The 23544-nt window shown below is 31.1% G+C and overlaps 1 protein-coding gene across 2 annotated transcripts; it reads right to left on the reverse strand.

Annotated features, from left to right (window-relative positions):
• Positions 1–12099: 12099 nt before the first annotated feature.
• On the reverse strand, positions 12100–14065 carry LOC129321026 (NAC domain-containing protein 100-like). 2 transcript variants are annotated; one of them, XM_054966756.1, is made up of 4 exons: positions 13858–14065; positions 13571–13765; positions 13196–13473; positions 12100–13094 (listed from the first exon to the last, which is right to left on the reverse strand). In XM_054966756.1, exons 2-4 carry the CDS (start codon positions 13755–13757, stop codon positions 12477–12479), a joined length of 1083 nt encoding a protein of 360 aa, XP_054822731.1. In that variant the 5' UTR covers positions 13758–13765; positions 13858–14065; the 3' UTR covers positions 12100–12476. The 2 variants fall into 2 exon arrangements, with proteins under 2 accessions (XP_054822731.1, XP_054822730.1); XM_054966755.1 differs by having other exon boundaries at positions 13571–14065.
• Positions 14066–23544: the final 9479 nt, after the last annotated feature.

The following is a 23544-nucleotide window of genomic DNA, read 5'->3' on the forward strand; positions in this document are numbered from 1 at the left end:
CCGAGTCAAAAAAACAAAACACAAATAATCAAAGAAAGAGAATTAAATAGGATGTTTAGGAAATTGCCAAGTGAGCAAGCAATTGTACAAAATGCCACGCGTGTTCCCACATGCTTACCAACTAATAATTTTCATTCAACACAGAACGCATAATGCCATACACATATATTGGAGAATGCTATTTCACTTTCCATTACACTAATCTCAATCATGCATTCAACACTACCCTCTAAACTTTGTATAAATCATCTGTCCACGTCCGATAATAACACGCCTTCCTTTTTTTTTCAATGTTAGGTATATAATTTTTTTCAACAGAGTTATTTGTTTAAAGCTGATTATATAAATATATATATATATATATATGCATATTTTTCTTTTATGGATTCTTGGTTGATGCACGTTCTTGGGGAAATAAGATGCAATCCTACGTTCTCACCAATTGGAAGCATGCCAATAATTAGTATGATCTTGATTCAAAAATGGGAAACTATTGGTAATTATTTAAAATTATTTACAAGTCCATAATGGCTACCAAATAAAATAACTAATTCAATTCAAACAGTTTCAGCGTGTTGTTTCCCTGAGCAAAGTTTCATATTCAGGTTTTCTGAATGAATTATTTTTTTGCTAAAAGGATTCTAGATCCATATGATTAATAGTTAAATCAATCATACTTTGAAGCCAAAATCACGTTAAAACAAAACGAAAAAGAAAATGGCTTTTGGAGTTGTCCAAGCGGACTATCTTAGGCATTCTTTGTGCATCAGCATCATATAATGCAGGAAGAGAGAAAGACCAAACGCCTCATTTAATACGAGAAAAAAGTTGTTTGATGGACGAGATGGAAGTGAAAATAAAAGTAAAAATAAAAATGGAAGTGAAATAAATATTTTATTTGAGTGATAATGGTGGAATTGAATTCTTATAGAAATATAATGGATGTAGGACCCACTTGATATGCTTGAGAAGGGTGGAAATGAAATTAAAGGTGGAAATGAGATTTTAGTTTGTTTGGCATGATAGAAGTCAATTCCATGTAGAAGCCATTTCTACCAAAAATGATGGAATTCATTTCCATAATAAAATATCAAATTTACAATTTCATGTTTCCTTTTTCAATTCTTACCCATTCATCCCTTGACTACTAGCCACCTTCCTCAGCCGACCTTCCATGTTCCCTTCCTCTCTCTAGTTCCCTTGACATTCATCCCTCATCGCCTGTGCAAGACAATTGTCAATGTGAGCATTCATCGTTGTCGCCATTATGGTTTTGAAATCCTGACAAACAGGATCGTTTCTTAGGCAACTTTGATTTTGACTTCATCCACCACCTCTCCTCCTTCATCATCTCATAACGGCAAGGATGAACCAATGTGAGGAGAACATTGTTGGATTATCTACAAATGGTCAAGATATGAACATAACCTCAATTTCATATTTGTGGTTGGCTGATCGCGAGTGGCCCTGTGCTTCTATGGATTCACCAACGGACTATCAATAATGAGGAAGAGACGGCAACCCATTGATGCTAGATCTGTAGATCTTCATTTTGTTGATCATCATCAAGCTCTTGTCTTGGGGTTGGATCTGATTTTGATTTGCTTTGTTATTGTTGTTATGGCTGGTGGGGAGTGTGCCGTCGATTGTGGAGGGCGTTGCAAGTGTAGCTTTTTTTTTTTTGGTGAGTGAGGGTATTTTGGTCTCTTAGCATTATGAAAATGCATTTTTAAATAAAAATTATATCATAATTCTATGAACATACCAAACATATTTTTAATCTCCATTTCCACTTTCATATTCATATTTATTTTCATTTTCATTAAAATCACTTTCATTACCAAATGGGGCATAAGTTTCATGGCTTTTTGTGGAATTGGGTTGTTCAGAGAATTAGGTTCCTGCCCATCAAACAAGAAAATTTCAAAGTTCCAGTCCCACTCTCACTTTTTCAATCACACTTCCAACTTATCAAACAGAACATAAGATAAATAAGTGAGGCGTATCACGCTACTAAGACTAGCCGATGAAACTCATTTCGTCCCTTTAATATCTCTCTCTCCCCATATATTACTTAATACATTGTAGACAATTAGAGTCAAGTAATTATGGAGAAAATGAAACGTTTGAGAATGAATAATTTATTGTGCTGGAGACAAAAGTATCCACATCAAAATGTTGCAATCAAATATTTGTTGCATTTTAAAAATTGAAAAATAGAAGGTTGTGACTTGTGAACTGTGATCAACATTTTTTTTTTTTTGTTTTAGACTAATCCGATTGACGACTTGTGAGTGCCTTCTTGATAGGCTTATCTTTGACCAAGAGTTTAATTGTTATACATATCCAAGACCAAAACTCAATTCTTCTAATTAAAGGAACTAACCTCTTAGCTAGTTAATCCAAATGCCCCATAGTTGTCATCAATAATCTTGGGAGGAGTGAAGCCCAAAAATGAGGGACCATTGCCTGATTGACACAAATGTCCACCAAATGCAGTTCAATTTAAGCCCTACTGCTCCATTAATCTACTAATCAAATATTTTCGTTCCATAATCTTAATTTAAAAAATCGCACATCATTCTCGGAAAGACATTATTATTCTTATTCTTCTTCATTCGTTTCATAAAAAATAACCTTATTTTCTTCAAAGACAATTCCATGAATCCACATAAATATTTGTGCCTTGCATGGGCTAATCATGGTCGGGCATCAATTTGCCGCTTCTAAAACAATGTATTAGAAAGTCCAATAAAAACAATGTATTTGAAGGTATCCCAAGAACGCCTTTCAAGAAAATATCACATTATATTTTATTTAGAACAAAATCCAATATACCAACATGCACTAATTCCAGTGAAAGTGACTATTGCAATTTAATTATGAGATCTTGAGTCTAAATTAATGTGAATGCCAAAAAAAAAAATCTTCAGAAGAATTACCCCTAATAAAGCCTAACAATATTTGAATTTGATCTAGTTTGGTAGTCATATAAAAACTTTAATATATTAAAAAAAACTACATATTAGCATACATTTGTTTAGCCAGCCAAAAGATTGGCAAACATTAGAAGCATCCAATAAATAAAAATTTGGGAAGTTGCTTGCAAATGAAAATGATGAGAGAATTCACGCCTGAAAATATCATTAGTCATAAATAATGTAAATAAAAAGATAGAATGGTTTCAAAATGAACGTCTCGATCTCACATGACAGTGCAGTCAAAATTTTAAAAGTGAGGGATGGGGCCAAATTTAGTGAGGATAAGGTCGATATTTTCCACGCTTATGCACTCGAAAGACGATTTGAATTTGATTGTGCCCCAACAGAAAAAGAAATATCTCATTTCATACCACAAATTCTGTTTCCATGCTTGTCCGTTTCTCGTTTTTACTCATTTTCTCTTTTGGCTTTTTTTGGCATTAGATTTAGAAGTGTGCGTATAATGTATTATTTGGTGCTCTCAAAAATGCCACGCAATCTGCATTAGCCAATCACGACGGTAATTAATATTCACCTGACCCTTATATGACCTGGCAACACGTGGCGAAGACGATACCTCATTAATTTATGATCGCTTCTCGTGTGGTCCTTGCTCTGCACGCAGTTTATTCTTCAATTCACAACAACAATAATACATATTGAATTAAACAGTACTGGTATCATAAATTTCGTCGACTTATTTTAATACCCTATCAACACTCATGTCTCTCCCCTTGTTGGTCCTCGTTCCTCGCGAAAGAAAGTCAGGTGCTTTTAAAAATTTACTTTATTTAACTGATTTTTAAAAAAAAATATTTAAATATAAATTATGTTAAGGTCACAAACTTTTTTTTCTAACCTACTAATCTTAATTAATTCCAACTTCAGTTATAATTTTTTTATTTCAAAACACCTTAAGTCATTAAAAGTGGACATTAAAATAGTTGAGACAAGTACAACCTACTAGGCTACAGAGTTTGGAAATAGTGAAATACAATTAGAACCATTGCGATCTCAATCATGTCATGCTGACATCTTAGCATCATGGTTGTGGTCCCACACACACGTGGCTCATTGTGGCGCATAAAAAGTCTAATTCACTGGTCTCAGTTTAAGGGTTCATTTAGGTGACCCACTTTTTACGTCCTAATAGTATTTTTTTACTTCTAAGATGTAAAAAGTTGTATGAATACATTTTGATAAGGTAAATAGACTCTTTGAATGTACTTTCTATAAGCCTTCAAAAATGTATTTTGAAATGCTCCATTTGGGAGCTTTTGGAATGTAAATGGGATGTTAAAAACATTAATGGTTTGTACCTTATTTTACATTGGACCATGCTACCCTTTGTAACATCCCAATTTAAATTTTAATAGTTAATTTGAGTTAATAGAAATTTAAAAAAAAAATATTTAGAGGTAAATAAATTAGTAAAAAATGATCATTAAATCTAACTTAGGATATAATTCTAAATTAAATTTTTTTAAAAAAAATTATTATTAATTAAATAAAAAAATATTATTAAATTATTATTATAATAAAAAAAAGGAAAAGGTTTGAAAAAAAAAAGAAGGAAGGAAGAAAACGTGCAGCCGCCTCAATAGTAATAATAATAAAATAAAATAATAAAAAAAAAGAAAAGAAGAAGAAAGAAGAGAGAGAAAAGAATAAAAAAAATGTGTGGGACCCACTGAATTTTTATAAAAACTCACCTGTTCCTTCATTTCTTCATTCCTTCTTTCGTGCGTGAGCTTCGGCAGAGAGAGCATCTGTGAGCCAAATTCACCGGTGCTGGGTTTTAAGGTAAGAGTTTTTAATAGGATATTTAGGGTGTGATTTTAAGCTTTTCAAGACTAAGTAAGTGTTCTAAAATTTTTTCTTAGTCATTCTTTTTCTTTGGTTTCTGAGTTTGTAGTGGTAGAAAATTTAAGATCTGGAAGAGGGATGAATTTATGTTGAATAAATATGATTTTTGAGGTTGTCAGTAGTATAATAAATGTTTTAGAGTATAAATTTATTGATGATCTTTGAATTTGTGGCTTATGGATCAAATTCTAGACTAGATCTGAAAATATATGTTGATTTATTGAGGTTTAGATGATTATTTGGGATGAAAAATAAATTATTATGATTATAGGATTATGATTCTAAACTAGAGACTCAATTTTTAATTTTTGGGTATTTTAGGTACGAATTTATAAAATAAAAAGAAAATTTTGATAATAGAAATTAGTTTAAAATTTGATTTTTAGATTATCAATGTTTATTGATAATTAAAAGAGGAGTTAAAAATTTTACTTAATAGTATTAACTATAGATTTGTATTAAGATTGAAATTAGGAATTATATTATATTTTTAATTCTATTATTAGAATTATTTTATTAGTTTCAAAAATTGAAACTAATATTTATAAATAATATGTTATTTGTAGATTGTATTACTGGTGAAAATTGTGGTGAGAGAGAAATTTTAAGGAATAATTTATTGAAAAAGCTACAAGGTAACCATGCTTTTAATTTGTGATTAGTGTTACTTCTTGTTAATTGGGTGATTATTGAGAAAATTATGAATTTTGTAATATTGTATAATTGTGCAATATTATTATGAATTTGTTTAATTATTGTGGGAGGTGTTGGGAGACTTGCTATTATTGTTGTATTTATGTGCCACGTGGTACGCCCCTATTGGAGCTCAATAGGTGGCTTGTAAGGACTCGGGCTAATCTACCTTTGACCGGGTAATTTAGTATCGAGTGAGGGCTACGGCTCGAGGTTAATGGAGGGATATAAGGATGGTTGTTTGTGTGTATTGTAATATTTCTTATATTTATTGGAATTATATTATTTTTAATTCTCACTTAGTAAGCACACACTTCACTGTTTGTATACACTATCATAAATTGGCTTTGGTTACTGGGACTTTTGAGTCTCATTATGTGGTTAACAATTTTTAGGAGAAGAGCCATGAGTGACACGTGGAGGAGTCCCAGAGGCTTAGTGGTATAGATCCACTGTCTCTTTTGGGTATTTAATTTATGATTTATAATGTGTTATATTACCAATATTAGGGCTTTTTGTTTATTATCAATTATATGAATATATAAATGTAATCATGCCTTTCAAACTATTTCTATTTTTGGTACAATTTGGATGACTGTAATTTTAATATTTGATTTACTTTGGATTAGTTAAAATGGCATGATTATAAGGCCAAATAACTGGCTTGTGTTGAAAATTGACTAAATTGCTTATTTTACTTGTTGGGAGTATAAGGATGGACAAATGTGATTTAGCCTAATGGCATGTGGGAGGTAAAAAATTTATCTGAAATGTTATAGTGTGTGAGTTGAAGCCAATTATAAAATATTTTATATCGAAATTATTGATATAAAAATGTGTTGGGTGGCTGTAACCCAACTATGGTTGAGTTAAATTATTTAAAAAAAAATTGGTGTGTTACACCCTTCATTTTATTTCATCATTATCTCTTCTCGCATAAGTTGAGTGCTCTTGTCTTCACTCTTCAAGCACATCTCTTCTCCTCCCCATCTCTCATGTCATCGTCTCTCCTCTATCATCTAATGATAGATCAAACTTCACTCCCTCCATTTCTTCCTTTCGTGTATTTTTCTTCTCCTTTCATTAGCCTCTTCAATTTCTTCTTGCGTTCATCATTCTAAAGAAATAGACTAGAGTTCATTTAGGCCAAAAAACAAAAATCAAGGTTGAAAAAAACAAAAATCACCTAGGCTTGTTGCTTGTTTAAGAGAGTATTGGAGGAGACCAAAGCAAGGGAATTGATCAAGTTGAGAACTTGTGAGCATCTGGGTTCAACTTTGGCGGAGTCTATACAAGTATTTCGAGGCTTAGTTCTAAGGAGATAGAGGTAACATTTTTTCATTACTCCCTTGGTTGCCTTGTTCGAGCTTGCCTTATCTAAATTTGCTTGTTTATTCAAGCAAAGAAAGAAAATTTTGGTTATATTGGAGGGAGAGTATTAGCTTCTTGAGCTTTAAATTTAGAGAATGACATGATTTGTAGGCAATTTTTGTCAAGGAAACTCACAAAATCATTCACATAGAGGTGATTATGAGAGTAGTTTTTTGTCTTTAGGAAAGGGCACTCTGATGCATAAAGGTGATTATGGGGTGTTGAACAAGCAGTGTTTGAGAATGTTGAAAAGCAAGAAAGAGTACGATGGACTATTATGGGCTGTCAATAGTTATGTGTATCAATGACAGAAGAAACAAGCATTTAGGTGGGGAAACTTTGGGTTACTTGTATTCAAGCATTCAAGTTATCATTGTCTCAATTTTGATTTTCAATTTAACCTTATATATTGGCATATAAGCGCGCGCATGTATATATATAATTTAGGCTTATCGCTTATCGGTCAATTGGCCATGCTTAAGATAAAATCCTTGTAGGCCATATAGATATGGTGCAAAAATAAAGTGCTAAAATTAGAAATATCATTTAACTGCAAAATTGATAACATATAATGATCTCTTGATTGTCAAGGATTACCTTTAAAGTAAACTGTCTTCTTTTTCATTTAGTCTAAGGTTCTGTCCAGCCGTCTCATGGATGATGTGACACATTTTTTAATGAAAACTATTGATTTAGGCATGCAGCACTAACCATCACTGATAAGGTTCCTTTGTTCTAATGAATGTTAATACTTTAAAAATTATTGTATTGCTCGTGTCTTTTTATCACCATTTAAGCTATTATCCTATAAAATAAAGAGTTCTTAGTAACTTGCACTAATTAAGTTGTAAATAGTATGATTCATTTTTTAAATTTTCTATAATGCATTTGTTGAATGTTTATTTAGTAATTGGTTGTTGTTCTATGTATTGAATAGAGACTAACATGCCTGGTTATCCATTTCCAACACACGTTTATATAGTTGGTGGAACAATTGCTGTATATAATTTTATTAGAAAAAAATTTGTAATTAATTATGACTTTTGGCGTTTTAAAAATGAAAATATGAGTAACTCTAGTAATAATAGTAACGATAAAGCATCTCCATTGTAAATCTCAAGTATAGGTTCAAGTGTAGCTTTTAATAGAGAGATGAATAAAATTCATTATTCAAATTGCACATTATAGATCAAACAATTAATCGTGTTAATTTTTAATATTAATGAATGTTGGACTATTTATTTATATAGTTTCTTTTGATAACATATCAAATTTTATATTTTTTATTCTTATTATTTAACATATCAAATTTTACACCATCCAAAAATTTTATTGCATTTTCAAAATATTTTTAATATATTGGATTTGTATAACAAAAATTAAAAATTATCATAAATCAATGTCCTTTTTTTATTATTGTATATTCAAAAACACATTTTAAAAGTATAAATTATTATTAAATCGAATAACTTTTGGTTTATCATAATGACTTTTGAAAAAATGTATCCAAATATAAATTTTATCATAGCAACTAATTTTTATTAAATTAACTTTGTCAAATGAACTTTTGACAAATTTACTTTTGCTTAACGAAAAACTAAATACACACAAATGTCATATTTGGTACTATGAAATTTAGCTCATGAGAAACAAAAATTGAAACAGAATCAGACTTTCAATAGTTTAGTATACATTGATTCAAATTCTTTATGGAATCTAATTTTGTCAAAAACCCTAGGATCCAATTGCATAATCATCATGATGGAATTGGGAAAATTTCATGGAATTGTCATCATTACCCTCTCTTTCCCCTTCATCATCTATGAGTCTCATCCCCTCATTGTCACTACCTATCCATTGTCATGATCCAAGAATCCTTCTTCCCCTTGTCACAATGACCATGGCTACTAACAATATTCCTCCTGCCATCGCGATCTCAACTACTATTAAATTTGGGTCCTTAACGTTACAACTTTATCACCTTTCGAACTACTAGTACCTCCTTCACAACTTACCTCCCTATTCTTTGATTTCAACTTTTCAACATTTAAATTCATCTTTCTCCCTTGGACCAATGATTTAAGGTCTAGTTTCCATTAGCATCAATTTTAACTATCTGCAACAAAGCGCAAACATATCTTGTTCTTCCTCCTCTCGTATTGCATATGATTCTTTATTCTTTCTCGTTTTTGGTAGTTTTTGAAAATGGAGTTCTTGGTTTTGTAAAATTGGTCATTTGGACAAAGTAATTCAGGTGTTAGCTGTAATGATGGAGTGGTCAACAACAGCTTAAAAATGGGAAAGGTTTTGGGTTTGATAGGAAATATTTAAAATTTATTAAGGACATTTTTGTCTTTTTATAATATAAATATAATTATAAAATTTAAAATTATATAAAATTTTAGTTTATAATAAATACACTTTTAAAATTCAATACTATTTCAATTTTAATTCACGCTTCAATTTCATTAAAAAAAAATTTTATCATTCCAAACAAGGAATTAATGTTTAAAAACGGATATAAGAATCGTTGGGGCCCGCAGCCCAGCCTGGAATACAGTTAGGTCTATGGCGGACTCAATCACGTGACGGTGACATCATAGCGGCATCGTTGTGGGCCTACTTACACGTGGCGCATTGTGGCGCGCAAAAAGTCTCTTTTACTGGTCATTTGCGGAGTCTGGCGCGAAACCAGAACCGTATGAGGAATCAGCTTGGAATCAGTGTGGGGCCCGCAAATGCTTAGTTGTCGATCGTTAAAAAGGCCTAATTCCCTCCTCAATCTGACATCACCGAATCGGCCTCAATTTCCTTAAAACCAGCGTTTGCATTGCTTGGTTTGGGGACTTGGGGCTCTGGGCTCTAGCCACTGTTTGCTTTTTTAGTAGTTATAGATGTAGATGCCGTATTTTTTTATTAATTTTATTTTTCAAAAATTCAAAGAATGGGTCATGTTTTTAAAAATTTATTAATAATTGAATTTTTATATATATATATATATATATATATAAAATAAATATTAGCATCACTCGACTATTTTATTTTTACAACTTTTCACACTGCTTCATCAAAATATCGAAAACATCCATTTCCCCATTTGAAACATAATTGATGCAATTCTTCGATAAATTAAGTTGATTAATTATTGAAAATAAATTTCTATTATAGGGATTATTTCCTTAAATAAACATTTATTTCACTCAATTCATTTAAATTCAGGAAAAAATCATTTAAATCCCAATCTTAATTCTTAACCTCTTTGTTCATATAATGGTAAAAATATTTTTTTGCATGGAGGGGTGATTGGTTTGAATGATCAAACGGTTATGGGGTGTCAAGTTCAAGTCTCCTAGATTAGTGTGGGCAGGAGTTGCTAATACCCCAGGTTAAAAAATATTTTTAAGTCAAGTTACTCTAATTAAGAAAATTATGACTTTGATAAAAAAGAAAAAAGGAAAGAAAATCATGGTAAGGGATCAACTGATATATAAAAAAAAAATACAGTGAAAATAATTATTTTTATAAGAGAAAATATATTTATGTAACATCTGCATGAATATATATCAAAGGTACAGAAACACTCAATAAACAAAGCAAACAACATATTTTGAGAAGGTGGAATTATGCGCAAGAGATACCAGTTGTTGATGTTACGCGTTTAATCATATAACAGTGCCAATTATAACAACTCTAAGCCTAATTGCAATCGCCTGATCCTAGTCTGGTGATAAGGTGGTTGGGGCTTCTAATACTTTGCCATAAATGCACCAATCAGAGGATAGACTCATTCAAACTTCCAATAAGGCCATCCAGGTTAATCTTTTCTTTTCTATCTCATTCCCATGGCTTTTTATCCTAATTTTAATTAAACATCCACGTAGCCCATCTTTTAGGGGATCTCAAATTTTGCACAAAGATCATGAAATTATGATTTCATTCTTTTGTTCATTTCCATTATTCGCTGATTTAATTTGTCACCATACCCAAAATTAGTATCATCATTATATAAATCACTGCTGCATTTCGCCTCTCATTTATTTATTCTTTGGTTTAGAAAAAATTGTATGAGATTCAAAAAGAGATTGAAGGTTTTTGTGATTTTGATTTGATAAGGAACCCATATAATTAACACAGAAAAAATAGGAGGTCCGTTTAATTCAAACAATTTTTTTTTGGTGAAAAAACATATGTAATATATTAAAAAATGATGCCGCTCGCACAAAAGCATTTGTAAAATTAATTAAATAAACTGTCCTGAGGGGAAAAAAAACAAAACAAAAAGAAAAGGCAATTTGGTGGCGCTTTCATACAGATACAGTTAGGATGAAAGACGTGCTGAGATGAAATTGGACTTTTTAGGAGAGGTTTTATCATGGAACGTAAAATATATTTTTTAAAAAAATATGCCATGAACCCAAACACACACACGAGTACAAAGGGGGGCCGTATGTTGTATTTTTAGACAAATTAAGAAAAGAGGATCTATGTTCTCATGTCATGCTTTGCTCCTTTAAAACGGAATGCATTTATCCTGAAAATGAGAATTGAATGAATAATGAATATGAACCAATGCATGCCAGTGCATACAAACACAATCATCAAATTTCTCTTCATTCACTAATTTTTTTTTTTCAAAGATAACCTTTAGCAAATGGCTTCATTATTTCTTCTTCGTTCCTTGTCCTTGGTGTCTTCTTAAAAGTTCAAAATCTTGATCAGCGGATCAGAGTGTTCATCATCTTGACAGAGTTTTGAAGAACGAAATTCATCAAACGCAATTGATTAGTTCTGAAAACTCGTTCTTCCTGGATATGATTATGATTTATGAGCTCTTTTCAGCAGATTGATTGCTGGCTTCTGATTAAACAAACACGAAACAACTCCCAAGAGAATATCGTAGTTCATTGTCCCAGATTTCTTTCTTGAAAACTTTTGAATTATTAGTTTGACAATGAACTCTCCGGTCATTTTCAATTTCGTACAAGCACGCCCAGCGCGAAAAGGAAAGAGAGAGAGAGAGAGAATCGAAGACCTTGATGTGTGCAGGGTATCATCAATCGGCATTGGAAGAAAACGCAGATAAGTTGGTAAATAATTTCTATACGTCAAAGAATTCGCGTGCACGTGTGTTACAGAGAGAGGGAGGAAGATAAACTGGAGAGACTTTCATATGTAAACTGCACTCAAGTCCCCACAAATGTACAATTTGGCATTAAAATATCACCAGAATCAAAAGTCATGCTCTTGCTCTCTCAAGTTTCAGCATGAGCTGGCTCGAACAACTACTGAGACTCGTCTTAGCATGATTTTCAAACCAAATCTTGATTTATAAAAATCTTTCTCAACATCAAATCACAAACAGTTTTTACTTCACAAGATTTCTTACACCCAGCATAAACTTCCAGATTTCACCATCTTTCATTACAGTTATACTTATTCCTGCGCACACAGACTAGATTATTGATATTTCAGACAATTTATATATGGTATCTGAGGGGCTCTTTCTCCGTCATCCTCTCTTCACCATCTTCAGAAGCTGGCTTTTCTTCTTTCTTAAATTGGAACTCAGTAAGTCCACAAGGTCTCATAGTCCATTCCTGCAGATAAAGCATTTGGCAGCTGCTGCTGCTGATTGTTAACGGGTCTCCGAGCCATATCAAGACTTGACACGACCGAGGAGATTTCGGGGTTCATGTCGGTGGTAAGACCTGTTTCTTGCGATACACTGAGCATCTCCCTCCCGGGTTTGAAATTGTTCCTGTTTGATTCCTGGTTTTCGAGCAAGGCTCTGAGGATGGTCTGGTCTTGCAGGCCATAGATAGAGCTGGGTAAAGCTAAACTTGAAGGAGCTTGATGTGGCTGAGAGGAATATAATGAACCGGAAGGTGGGATCCTGGGAAGGTTGTCCGAGGGATTCGAAGAAACCCCATAATTAGGGACGTCGCTGTAGGAATCAAAGATACCTCCTTGGTTGTTTCTCGGAGCATTGATTGGATTGGAGAAGCAGGGCACGTAAGCCGATTCTGTGACGGGTTTGCCAGGGAAAGGTGACGAATCTGTCAATGGAGGTAAACCAGAAGAACCCAATTCATTTCCCAGAGAATCCAGCCTCATCATCCCAGATATATGGGTTTTCTTACCGCTCGAACCTTTTTGAAAAACCCTGCATATCACCCACTCAACCTGCAAAAACAGGATCGTAATTCATGACCCCTTAGCATTGGATTCAGACACGAGAGAAATCGAACAGAACAAAGACTCGAAGACTGTGCGTGTACACATACCTTTGCGGTTTTAGGGAGGTTGTGGACAGAGAATTTACCCTCTAATCTGTATTCGTGCATCACCCAGTTGGTTTTCTCTCCTTTGGGTGCCCTTCCTCTGTAGAAAACCAGAGTTTTCTTCATCCCGACCAGCGATTTGCCTCTGTAAATCTCTTTATCTTTCCCGGTGGCTTTCCAGTATCCTGTTTCAGTAGCCCTGTTGGTTCTCAAACCAGTCGGGTATTTGCGATCTCTCACGCAAAAGAAGTACCACTCTTTTTCTCCCATTTTGGCTTTCCCTACACCCAGGAGAATCAACGAAACAAAAACATAACTTTCTGTAGCAATAAATCAAACACAAGATGGTCGTGAAAGAGTTGAATTGGTCTAACTTACATGGCAAATCCCAAGGCTCGGACCTGTTCAAGTCGACATCCCCAATGGCCCTGGCTGAGAAGTTGGAATCAGTGACCTTCTTGTACAGGTAATGACTTATAAGCTCTTCATCAGTAGGGTGAAACCGAAACCCAGGAGGCAAATTCATTTTGTCTTGTTCCTTACAGAGTCCTGAAACGTTTTCCATTTCTGGAGCTGCACAAAATTCAGTAGTTAGAATTCGATCAAAGAAACTAAGAATTCAAACCAGGAAGGGTGATGATCTTAATTGGTGAAGAAGGTCAAACCGGGGGAGTTTATTATATAGGCAATCTGGGAGCGAGGTTGAGGAGAAAACCCAGAGAAAGTGCGGAGAGAAAAGGGAGGGATAAGGACGAAGAGGATGAAGGAAGTAAAAAGTTAGGGGGACGACGAAGGGAAGGATGGGGATGTTAATGGAAGAAAAAAAGCAGAGAGAAAAAGGTTTGCCTAAATACTGGGCGTTTGGGTGGAAAGAAACGTGAATCGCAACGCAACCTGGTTAGTTGTTTATAGCCCACTTCCCTCACCTTTCGTTGCATTTTAAATTTTTCTTTTTTTGTTTTTTCCCCCCTCATGGGCACTGCCATGCTTGGGATTTCAATCACCTAGCAAGGACTATATTGTAATTTCGCTTTTTCTCCAACATCATGCTCGTATAATAATACTGGGAAAATGCGGGTAGAAGAACCTTGAGACCCAAAAATTTAAAGAGTGTTGCAATAAAGTCCTTACAAAAGTCTACAAAATTCAAAGCTAGCAGCATGAAGAGTATTGAAGACTTTTGTATGTATTTGCAAACTTGTAGAAGAAAGTTATAGATACGTGTAGATCGTGAAAGGTTTTTCAAGAAAAAAATTGTCATTTTATTCTGAAAAATTTACATGTTTCATTAATTCTTATAATACCATAACAACTTTTCATATAAAAAAAAAAACCCGAGAAATCAATGCACCTAAATTTGGTTTTTCAACAAAAATATACCATTTTATTACAAAATAATCTATATAGTCGGTTAATTTTCGAAATAAGATGACAAGTTTTTGAAAAAAATTTGAGAGCCTTCAACATTTCTCAATAGTTTGCAAATTGTTCCACGAGTTTGCAAGTATTAATAAAGCCTTCTATTTCAAGTGCTCTTTGAGATTCTTCAAAACTTTTCAAGAAAATTTTCTCAAAAAGTCATGATCATATTTTAAAAATTAATCAAGCATGTAAACTTTTTAAAAAAAGATGGTACAATTTTCCTGAAAAATCGAAGTCAGGTGCATGAGGCCTTTGGGTTAATTATTTTCCATGAAAGCTTGTCATCCTATTTTGAAAATTGACCAAAAATTAACCAAGAAAATAACTTTTTCAAAATAAAATGACACGTTTCCTGAAAAACCCAATTTAACATCATCAAGTTACTACTTTGAGGGCATTTTTGTCTTTTTGTTTATGAACATATTGACACTAAAGGAACCAAAATGGCAGAAAATATTTCCACTGGACTAAGGACTTTTGCCCAAATATTTGGGCTCATGGTTCTTCTTGCAATTTTCTCTGCAATATTATGTAGTAATTTCATTTTCGTACATAGTTCTATGTGAATACTTACATAAATATTATATTATAATATTTGATAAAAATGAATATTACAAATTTAAATTTAGTAAATTTTTAAAATACAATTGAGTTTATTATAAAAATAAAATTTTATATGGAGAAGAATAACTGAACTAAATAATTTATATACTTGTTCATAAAAATGTGAGGAAGTGTATTTAAGAGATCGTTTTAATAAAAAAAAGAAAAATTAATCTGCAAGTATTTATTTATTTATTTTATTTTTAATTTGATACTTATAATTTACTTTCTTTTAATAAATCTCTTATAATGTGATCAATAAAATATATTAATTTTAAGAATTAAAATTTTTAAATTTTTTCTCTTAAAAAAAACTATACACTTTTATATTTTTATCAAAAAAGTATATAAATTTAGAATTAATTATATAATTTTTATAACTCAAAATTTATATAATTGGAATATATTTTTAAATACATTATATATATAATTTTCACAAAAAATTAATAAAAATGTAAACATTATAGTGAATTCATTATTTTTTTCTTTTCTGGCTAAAAGTAATAAATCAATTTTTCTTTAAATTTTATAAGATTATTTTTTAGAAAAGTTGATCATCCATTAATAATTTTAAAGGATTAACATATTTAATTGATCAAACTATAATTTTTTTAAAATAAAATAAGTTACATGAACTTAATTCAAAATTGATAAAAATTAGAAGGATTTACAGATTAATTTTTTAATATAAAATACAAATAAAAATAATTTAAATATTTTGACGATACATCAAGTGTTATATAAACCATCTATTTCTTGGTTCTTTGGGAGAAAAATTATGTTTATATGTTTAGCCACCTATTTATTATCTTCTTATTAATTAATTAATTATTACCATATCAAATAATTTTAATGGTTGTCAACAACCTTCGTGATTTTTTAATTTTACATATCTTTCAATTTCTGTTTGACAACGTTGTACTGTGTCATTTTTTGTGAAAATTTTCTGTATGTTTAGTATTTATTGATGAGATGTACACGTATATAAAAGTGAGACATACTTTGATTACTTTATATATAGAATATTCTCTATCTGGGGAGGGTAAAGCACCGGGTTTTAATAACTGATAATGATAATTATTAAATGCGAAAATCTCAAATGAACAAAGAACAGAATATTATCTGGTTTTTGTGTTTTGAATTTGTTGGAGCTCACAAAAGAGCATTTGAGAAGCAAATATTCGTCTTTAATTTCTCCATTCGTGAATCCAGTTGTGTGAATGCCAGGAATGCTTGGAAAAGGGGAAAATTATCCCTACGAACTAAATTTCTAAATCAATTATTATAAAGGACTCCAAATAAATGAAATTATTATAATCGACCAAGCTAAGTTCTCTCACCCCCTTATGAAAGGGCAAATTTTATAAGGAAAATGATTAATTATTCGCCATTTCATACATGACTCGAGGTAATTTAAAACAAAAACCTTACGTCTAAGAATTTATAAATAAAACTATTGATATCATGACTAAGGATACAATCGCAAACAGGGGCGAGGCCATATAAGATAACTACAAGGAGAGTTGGGATTAAAAAAAATATACATTACAAAGTTTTATTCATAAATCTTGAAAGACAGAGTATATAAACATCTACTCATTTAATACTGAGAACAATTTAAAATTTTGAAGAATTGTGGCGCTTGCTGATTCCCTCATTCCACCCTTAATCGGAATTTAATGCATGTTGAATGTTAATGATTAGAGTGTAAGTTGTAAATATAACTAGCTTTAGTTGTAAATAGCACATGCCTTTTGTAATAGATTTCACTTAATCTAGTTATTGTTGATTTAATGAGTAATTTCAAAAGTAAAAAGGTTTCCACATTAACAACTCACAATTCAATAGTAAAATAAATCAATCATACAACGCCCCTTTTAAAATAAATAGATATTGGCATTAAAGAAGGGTAAAAATAAATAAATAAATTGGGACCTTATTTTTCTCAGTGAGCGTACATTATCAGGTAAAAATATTTCATAAGAAATAATAAAATTAGATAAAATACTAAAAAAGAAAAATTTTACAAAAATTTATGACTTTCAATTTTAGGGTATTTAATAAATACATCTTTTAATATGTGTGTGTATACAACAACAAAAAAACAACAACAAGCCTTTATCCTACTAGGTGGGGTCAGCTACATGGATTGCAAGACGCCATTGTGCTCTATCATTTATCAAGCTTTTAAAAATATTATTAATATGTGTGTATACATTTAAATAAATTTTATTCAGCTCCACCTGGTATGTTATCAAATTGATCAAGATAAATACGCGAATATAGAAGAATTTTGGGGTTATGATCATTAAGGTTGTTGGCTGAACGAGTTACAAAAACTATGGGCCAATTGGTTGGTATTTCATTCACAAGCTAATTTGTACACTCCACAAAGCAAAAAGAGCATAACAACTTGGCCTTTTTTTTGGTTTTTCCCCTTTGAAGTCACAACAACTTGGCTTGTATGTTTGTGCGCATAATTAATGTTTGCGTATTATTCATGCTAATTAAATTTTAGAGTAGATAAGCTTGATACAAAATTAATGATGCAACAATGATACTAATTATGTCAGATCAATTATTAATAATTGTAATCACGCAATTTAATCATTATAATTATTCGGGGCGAACATACATCTGAAAGGACCAAAGCTTGGAAATAAAAAAATGAAGCGAATCAAACAAACTGATAATAAATTTGATTCCAAAATCTAAAACATCATTAATTAAATTAATAGATACAGAATCCATACATTGCATCAAGTCTAAAATGAATGCAATATTCATGATATTTAAAAAAGTGGGAATTTTTGTAACTCCCTTTTGGGGGTCCAACTATTAAAAAAATAGTGTACGTGAATTTTTATATCCACATGTATTGGGTTATTGGCGACTACATCGACTTCAACTATAGTCCAGCGTTTACATTATTATTAGTACAAAGAACACAATTATATGTGAAAGCATTGTTGTCTCTCTTCGTGGGTTGAATTCTTTATATATATATATATATATAGCTGATCTGATGTTATTTATTTCAGCGCGAACTTATTAAAATAAAATGTTTATATGCTTAAAACTAATGATCAATGAAAACCTCACACCACGCAATTCTTTTTTTAATAAAAAAACTTTAAATTGAAATTGTCAACAGCGCTTTCATTAACGAGACTTAAAATTTAAGCGTTTTTTAGGAGTTTTTAATGGGACAATTTAATTGTGCCGTTGGGCCTCTAGGCCATTACATAGGGTTTTTGTATATTAAAAGAATTACTTACAGCAAGTCAATTATTGGAATTCGTAATTCAATTGTCAATACTCAAAGTAATTATTTTCAAAAAAAAAAAAATCTTGTAGTATTTAACTGTATCGCACTTAAACATAATCCTCGCATGAAAAAATGCACACGTATCTTTGGAGTGCCATTCGTCTAAGGTAATAATTGACCGCAATTGGACAAAGCTAATCCCTAAACTCTGATTAGGTTGCTCTCTTTCATGGCCACAGAACTCTTGCTAAACTAATCTCAAATCTAATCCGTGGTTAATTGACTCAATTACCTGGGGGTGTGAGATGACGCGGCAACAGGTGGGCCCTGTTTCACCTGCCCCAGCATGAGGGAATGAAAGAGACGGCCTCGTGGAGGAATTTGATTGGCCCAAAACCCCCCAGAATAATTAGGTCGCGTGGAGTTAGGTTAAGGCAAAGGTCAAGGATAACACGAACAGATTTTATTTGATAAAGAAACATGATATGGAAAAAACCCTGCCCCCTCATATTATTGTATACGTCTTTTCAACACACACACACACACACACACTCTTCAGTGGTTATCATTCTGATCATCATTCAAAATTTAAAGTAATATGTGCGAACGATTTAATAAAAAATGATTATAATATAGCCGCAGTATAATAAATTCTCTCTGGCCGAATTCCATGGGACAGGACATAATCTTTGTCGCTAGGATTTATGTATGAGCCAGGAAATCAACAAACATTTTGTTGAAGGGATTTGTGTTTAGTGAAATAAATTTAAATTACGGTTGCAAGAAAAATATTAGCAAGTTACTCCATGGAGATATCTCTATGAAATATATGAATAGAGAGTTTAACTTTGCAAGACAACGTCATTAAATAGAACTGGTATTAATTAATTGTTTTTGTTTTGTTGACCTACATGCACAGTCTCGCAGCCAAAGTTGAAGTTTTAAACTAGCTAGGTCACTCATTTCTGCTCGAGGAAAAGCCAGAATTAGGGCGCTGTATGTAAATACGTAATTGATGATTCAAGTAATTTGTCATTCGTATTCTTCTAACATGGGATAACATTGTTAATTCATCACTCAGTCACTGATAACTAATGCCAATTGTTTTGTTACATCAAGAATACACGCGCGCCCACAAATATTTAAACCTTGCCCGGGCTTTAATTATTATTGATGTGATTAATGTATTAGTATTAAACAAATATATGACGGCACGGTAACCTCTAATTGAATTTGAGGCTGCCAATACATGTATTTTTTCTAATTTTATTTATAAGTCGTTTTTTAATATATTTTATTGAAATTGAATATAATTTTAAAAATTATTAAATCTATTTAAAATAATTTGATAAGTTTTTAAATTTGTTTGTATTAAAATGTGTACATTTTAATAATTTATTTTCACAAATAATATTTAATGGAAAGTAAAAAGAAAAACTTGTATTGTAATAAAAATTTAATCACATTACTTATAAATATGCATAAATATAATTAGACTAGGATGGATGAAGTATATGAATATATATAATTAAAGCCACCCTGCATTAATTGAGGCAATGTATTAACTTAATATAAATAATATGGTGAGCTCTCCTGATCACACACACACACACACATATTTACGTGCTGAGCTCTAAGAGATAGGGCGATATGAATATCCCTATCCATGTGATCTTCTTGTGGGCTGGCACGTGTGTACTTTAATTATTTCTATCACTGTCAAATCTGAAAATTTAATAAAATAAGATGTTTTCAATTAAATTTAAAGGATCTAGCGCAGCATGGAATCGTATCATTTGGGTGTTGGAATATAATTAGGTCAGATAGATGTTTTATAATTATAACAACCTAAATATCAAATCGGTTTCCCTGAGTAAGACAAAAGTAAAATAAAAAAGTAAATGAAACAGCTAGAGAACGTTTTTTTAGGTAATCCTAGCTAAAGAACTTTTACTTTTGTATGTCTGATCATTATTGGGCGTTTTATTTAATTAAATTTAATCCTCTTGTTTTACGCGGGAAAGCTTTACCTAACCCAAACTTTTTTTTTTTGGGGTAAAAAAACCCAAACTTCTCTAGTTGTTTCTGTAAGATATAGTATTTAGAATGATGATGAGATTCCTTGATAATTGGCAAGAGTTAGTTGGTTTAAGTGACATGCACGTGCAAATTAAAAAAGGGGATTAATATCAATTACCCACAGTTTATAGTTGTTGACTATGTCCTTAATCACTCCCTGTCAATGAACAAAAGTAATACTTTTTAATTGGATACATTCCATTCCAAATATGTACTTGAGATAATTACAAACGATCAATGGGTAAGTATTGCCTCACGTGTTTTTTTTTTTTGGGGTAAACAAATACCACTATATCCTTTATGAACTTCCATGGACAAAAGTTTTCTGTTCCTTTTTTTTTTTTTACTAAATTCTATTCCATATGAATTTTCAAGTTATTAGATAGATTTAAATTCATTTATAAAAATCAACAATGATCAATGAAATTTTAAGTTGAATCCCTTCATGTATGGTTCACCACTTCGTTCATGTAAAATCACAATAAAAGAAAAACCCATGTAACTATTAATATAGTTTTTTTTTTTGGGTCAACAACTGTTAATATAGTTAAAACATATGAAAATATCTAAGTGATTTTCTGTATTTTTTACAATATCATGCTAGATGGCTTGAATATATCTGAAAAATATATCAGGATTTAGACTATAGTTTTTTTGGCCAACTCATTTAAAGTATAGCGAGTACCATATTAACAAGGCCTAAATTCTTGAGATTTTTTTTTTGCCAAAAAAAAGTCTTGAGATGTTTGCAAAAGTGTTTTTATTACAACTCAAACAAATATATTTCATAAATAGGATATGAATATTTTGATCATTTACAGTCAGGATTAATTAGAACGATTAAAAGGGTCGCCAATAATAAATCATGAATGGTTTGTCAAGAATACAATTTTTTTTTATGTGGCCATATAACTAGGTTGGATTTAAGTATTGTTGGATTAATTGAAAGCAACTCGTCCAAAAAAATTCTTTTCGTGCTTAAGTAGTTAGGGTTCCAAACAAACTTGCTTTAGAGACCCCAAAGAAAGGGAGTTTACAAAAACAGCCTTTTCTTTTTACAACAAAAACACTGGCTTTTTGTTGTCTTTTGTTGCCTAGGTACAAGAATGGGTCATTGATTTTCTGGGCCCATTGGACTTCGAAGGCCATGGGATGCCAACTATGCCCAAACCTCCATCTTTTTTTTTCCATTTCTTAAGAAGTAATCAAAAACTACTCTTTATATTTTGGATAGGAGAGAAATAGAATATATCACATTTTTTCCATTTCCGTGCACTATTCACAATACAGTATAATTTATTATAATTTTTTGAATACATAGATGTAGGTAGTTTAATTTCAATCTATGTTTAATTTTCTGTACCAGCTAAATTTAAAATTCGTTGACATCATGTGTTTCAAATCAAGGCCAACGAGAAAAAGTGTTTGGAACCCAGACTACAATTTGCCCTCATGTGATCCATGTGAAAGATTTTATCAAACATGATGTAAAATATTGTAATTTTTTAAAATATTAGTCTGTTGCTCATTGATGCAATAATTCATTCAATTTGATTAGCAGAATCTTCAATATATATTATTTTTATTATTTATTTAGCATTAGTCACTCATTATATATTATTTTTTTTATTTTAGGATGATTATAAGCTTATACCATCTAAAACATGTAATTATATGATAACTTTGTAGATTCTCTTGTGTAAGATGATACATGAAAGAAATAGGTCTCTCTTTTAACAAAGAAAGAAAAAGACATGCTAGAAATTTTCAATGCCAAGAAAGAAAAATGGGCCAATCAAAATTTCATCAAGTAGTTTGATTTATAAGAAAGGCTTGAGATGCTAAAAAAAAAAAAATTATCTTGTATTTGCGAGCTATGTTTGTTGAGTTGAGTGTCCCTTACTTCACACTGTCCAATCCATTATTGTATAAACATTTTTAAAATAAAGAAAAACATAAAAAGAAGAGAGAGGGAGATACTCAAATGAGGATAGTTAGGTAATTACATAATAAAATATGCGAGACCCCTCGTAACAGAGGACATTAATCTTCTACTTAGTTTGAAAAAAATAAAAGGAGGAAGGAGATATTTCAAGTTTAATTTAAAAATATGGACAAATGAAGTTATAACATTTTAATGGAGTGAGAATGTAATAGACTAAAAATAAGGAAATTCAATTAAAAGCTTTCTACTATATTTCTCCCTTATTTAAAATCATAGTATAAATATAAACAATAGATTAAAATTATGCCAAAAAATTTATATAATACATATCATCTTTTTTAATTTGTTAACTTTATGCATGTTTAAAAAAATATTAATAACAATGTGCAATGACAATTTATTATCCCTTACATGTTAGAAATATAAGAAACAACTCGTTCTTTAAAATATGATTGAAAATAATTTTTTTATGTTGTTAATTTTTTTTAAAAATATAATTTTAAAAACGTTGGACTAAAAATACTTTATAAAAAATGATTTGAAAAACAGTGAAAATATTAAGTATAGTAACTTTTTACTGTAGATCTACAATAAAATTAAAAATTAGTATACTTTACTATACTAGTAGACGTTCATCACTTTTTTTTTCCTGGCATAAAAACGAATTATTTTTAAAAAAACATTTCTAGAGATATTTATTAATTATCCATTAACAAAATTTTTATATTGATAATGAGATTTGAACTTATAATCTTATAATTTATAGATCAAATCTGTAGAGCCTTATTAAAATTTGCCGATTCTACGCCAATCTTTTAGTTTTAATTTAGACGACAAAACTTGAGAATAATATTTGTTAAGGAACACTTGCCAAAACAATAAAATACATTTCAAACCTGAACAAGCAAAATGAGTGTGTTTATTCTCCGGAGACAAAAGTTGCATTGCATTATTGGCTCGATCCCTCGAGCACATCTTCTGTTGTCGGCATTCTTAAGTCATTGCTTCACAACCATGAGATACTTTGTAAAAGCT

Source organism: Prosopis cineraria, unplaced genomic scaffold (genome assembly GCF_029017545.1).
Source record: "Prosopis cineraria cultivar Desert tree isolate PC_DT_omini unplaced genomic scaffold, ASM2901754v1 PC9, whole genome shotgun sequence".
Classification (NCBI taxonomy): Eukaryota; Viridiplantae; Streptophyta; class Magnoliopsida; order Fabales; family Fabaceae; genus Prosopis; species Prosopis cineraria.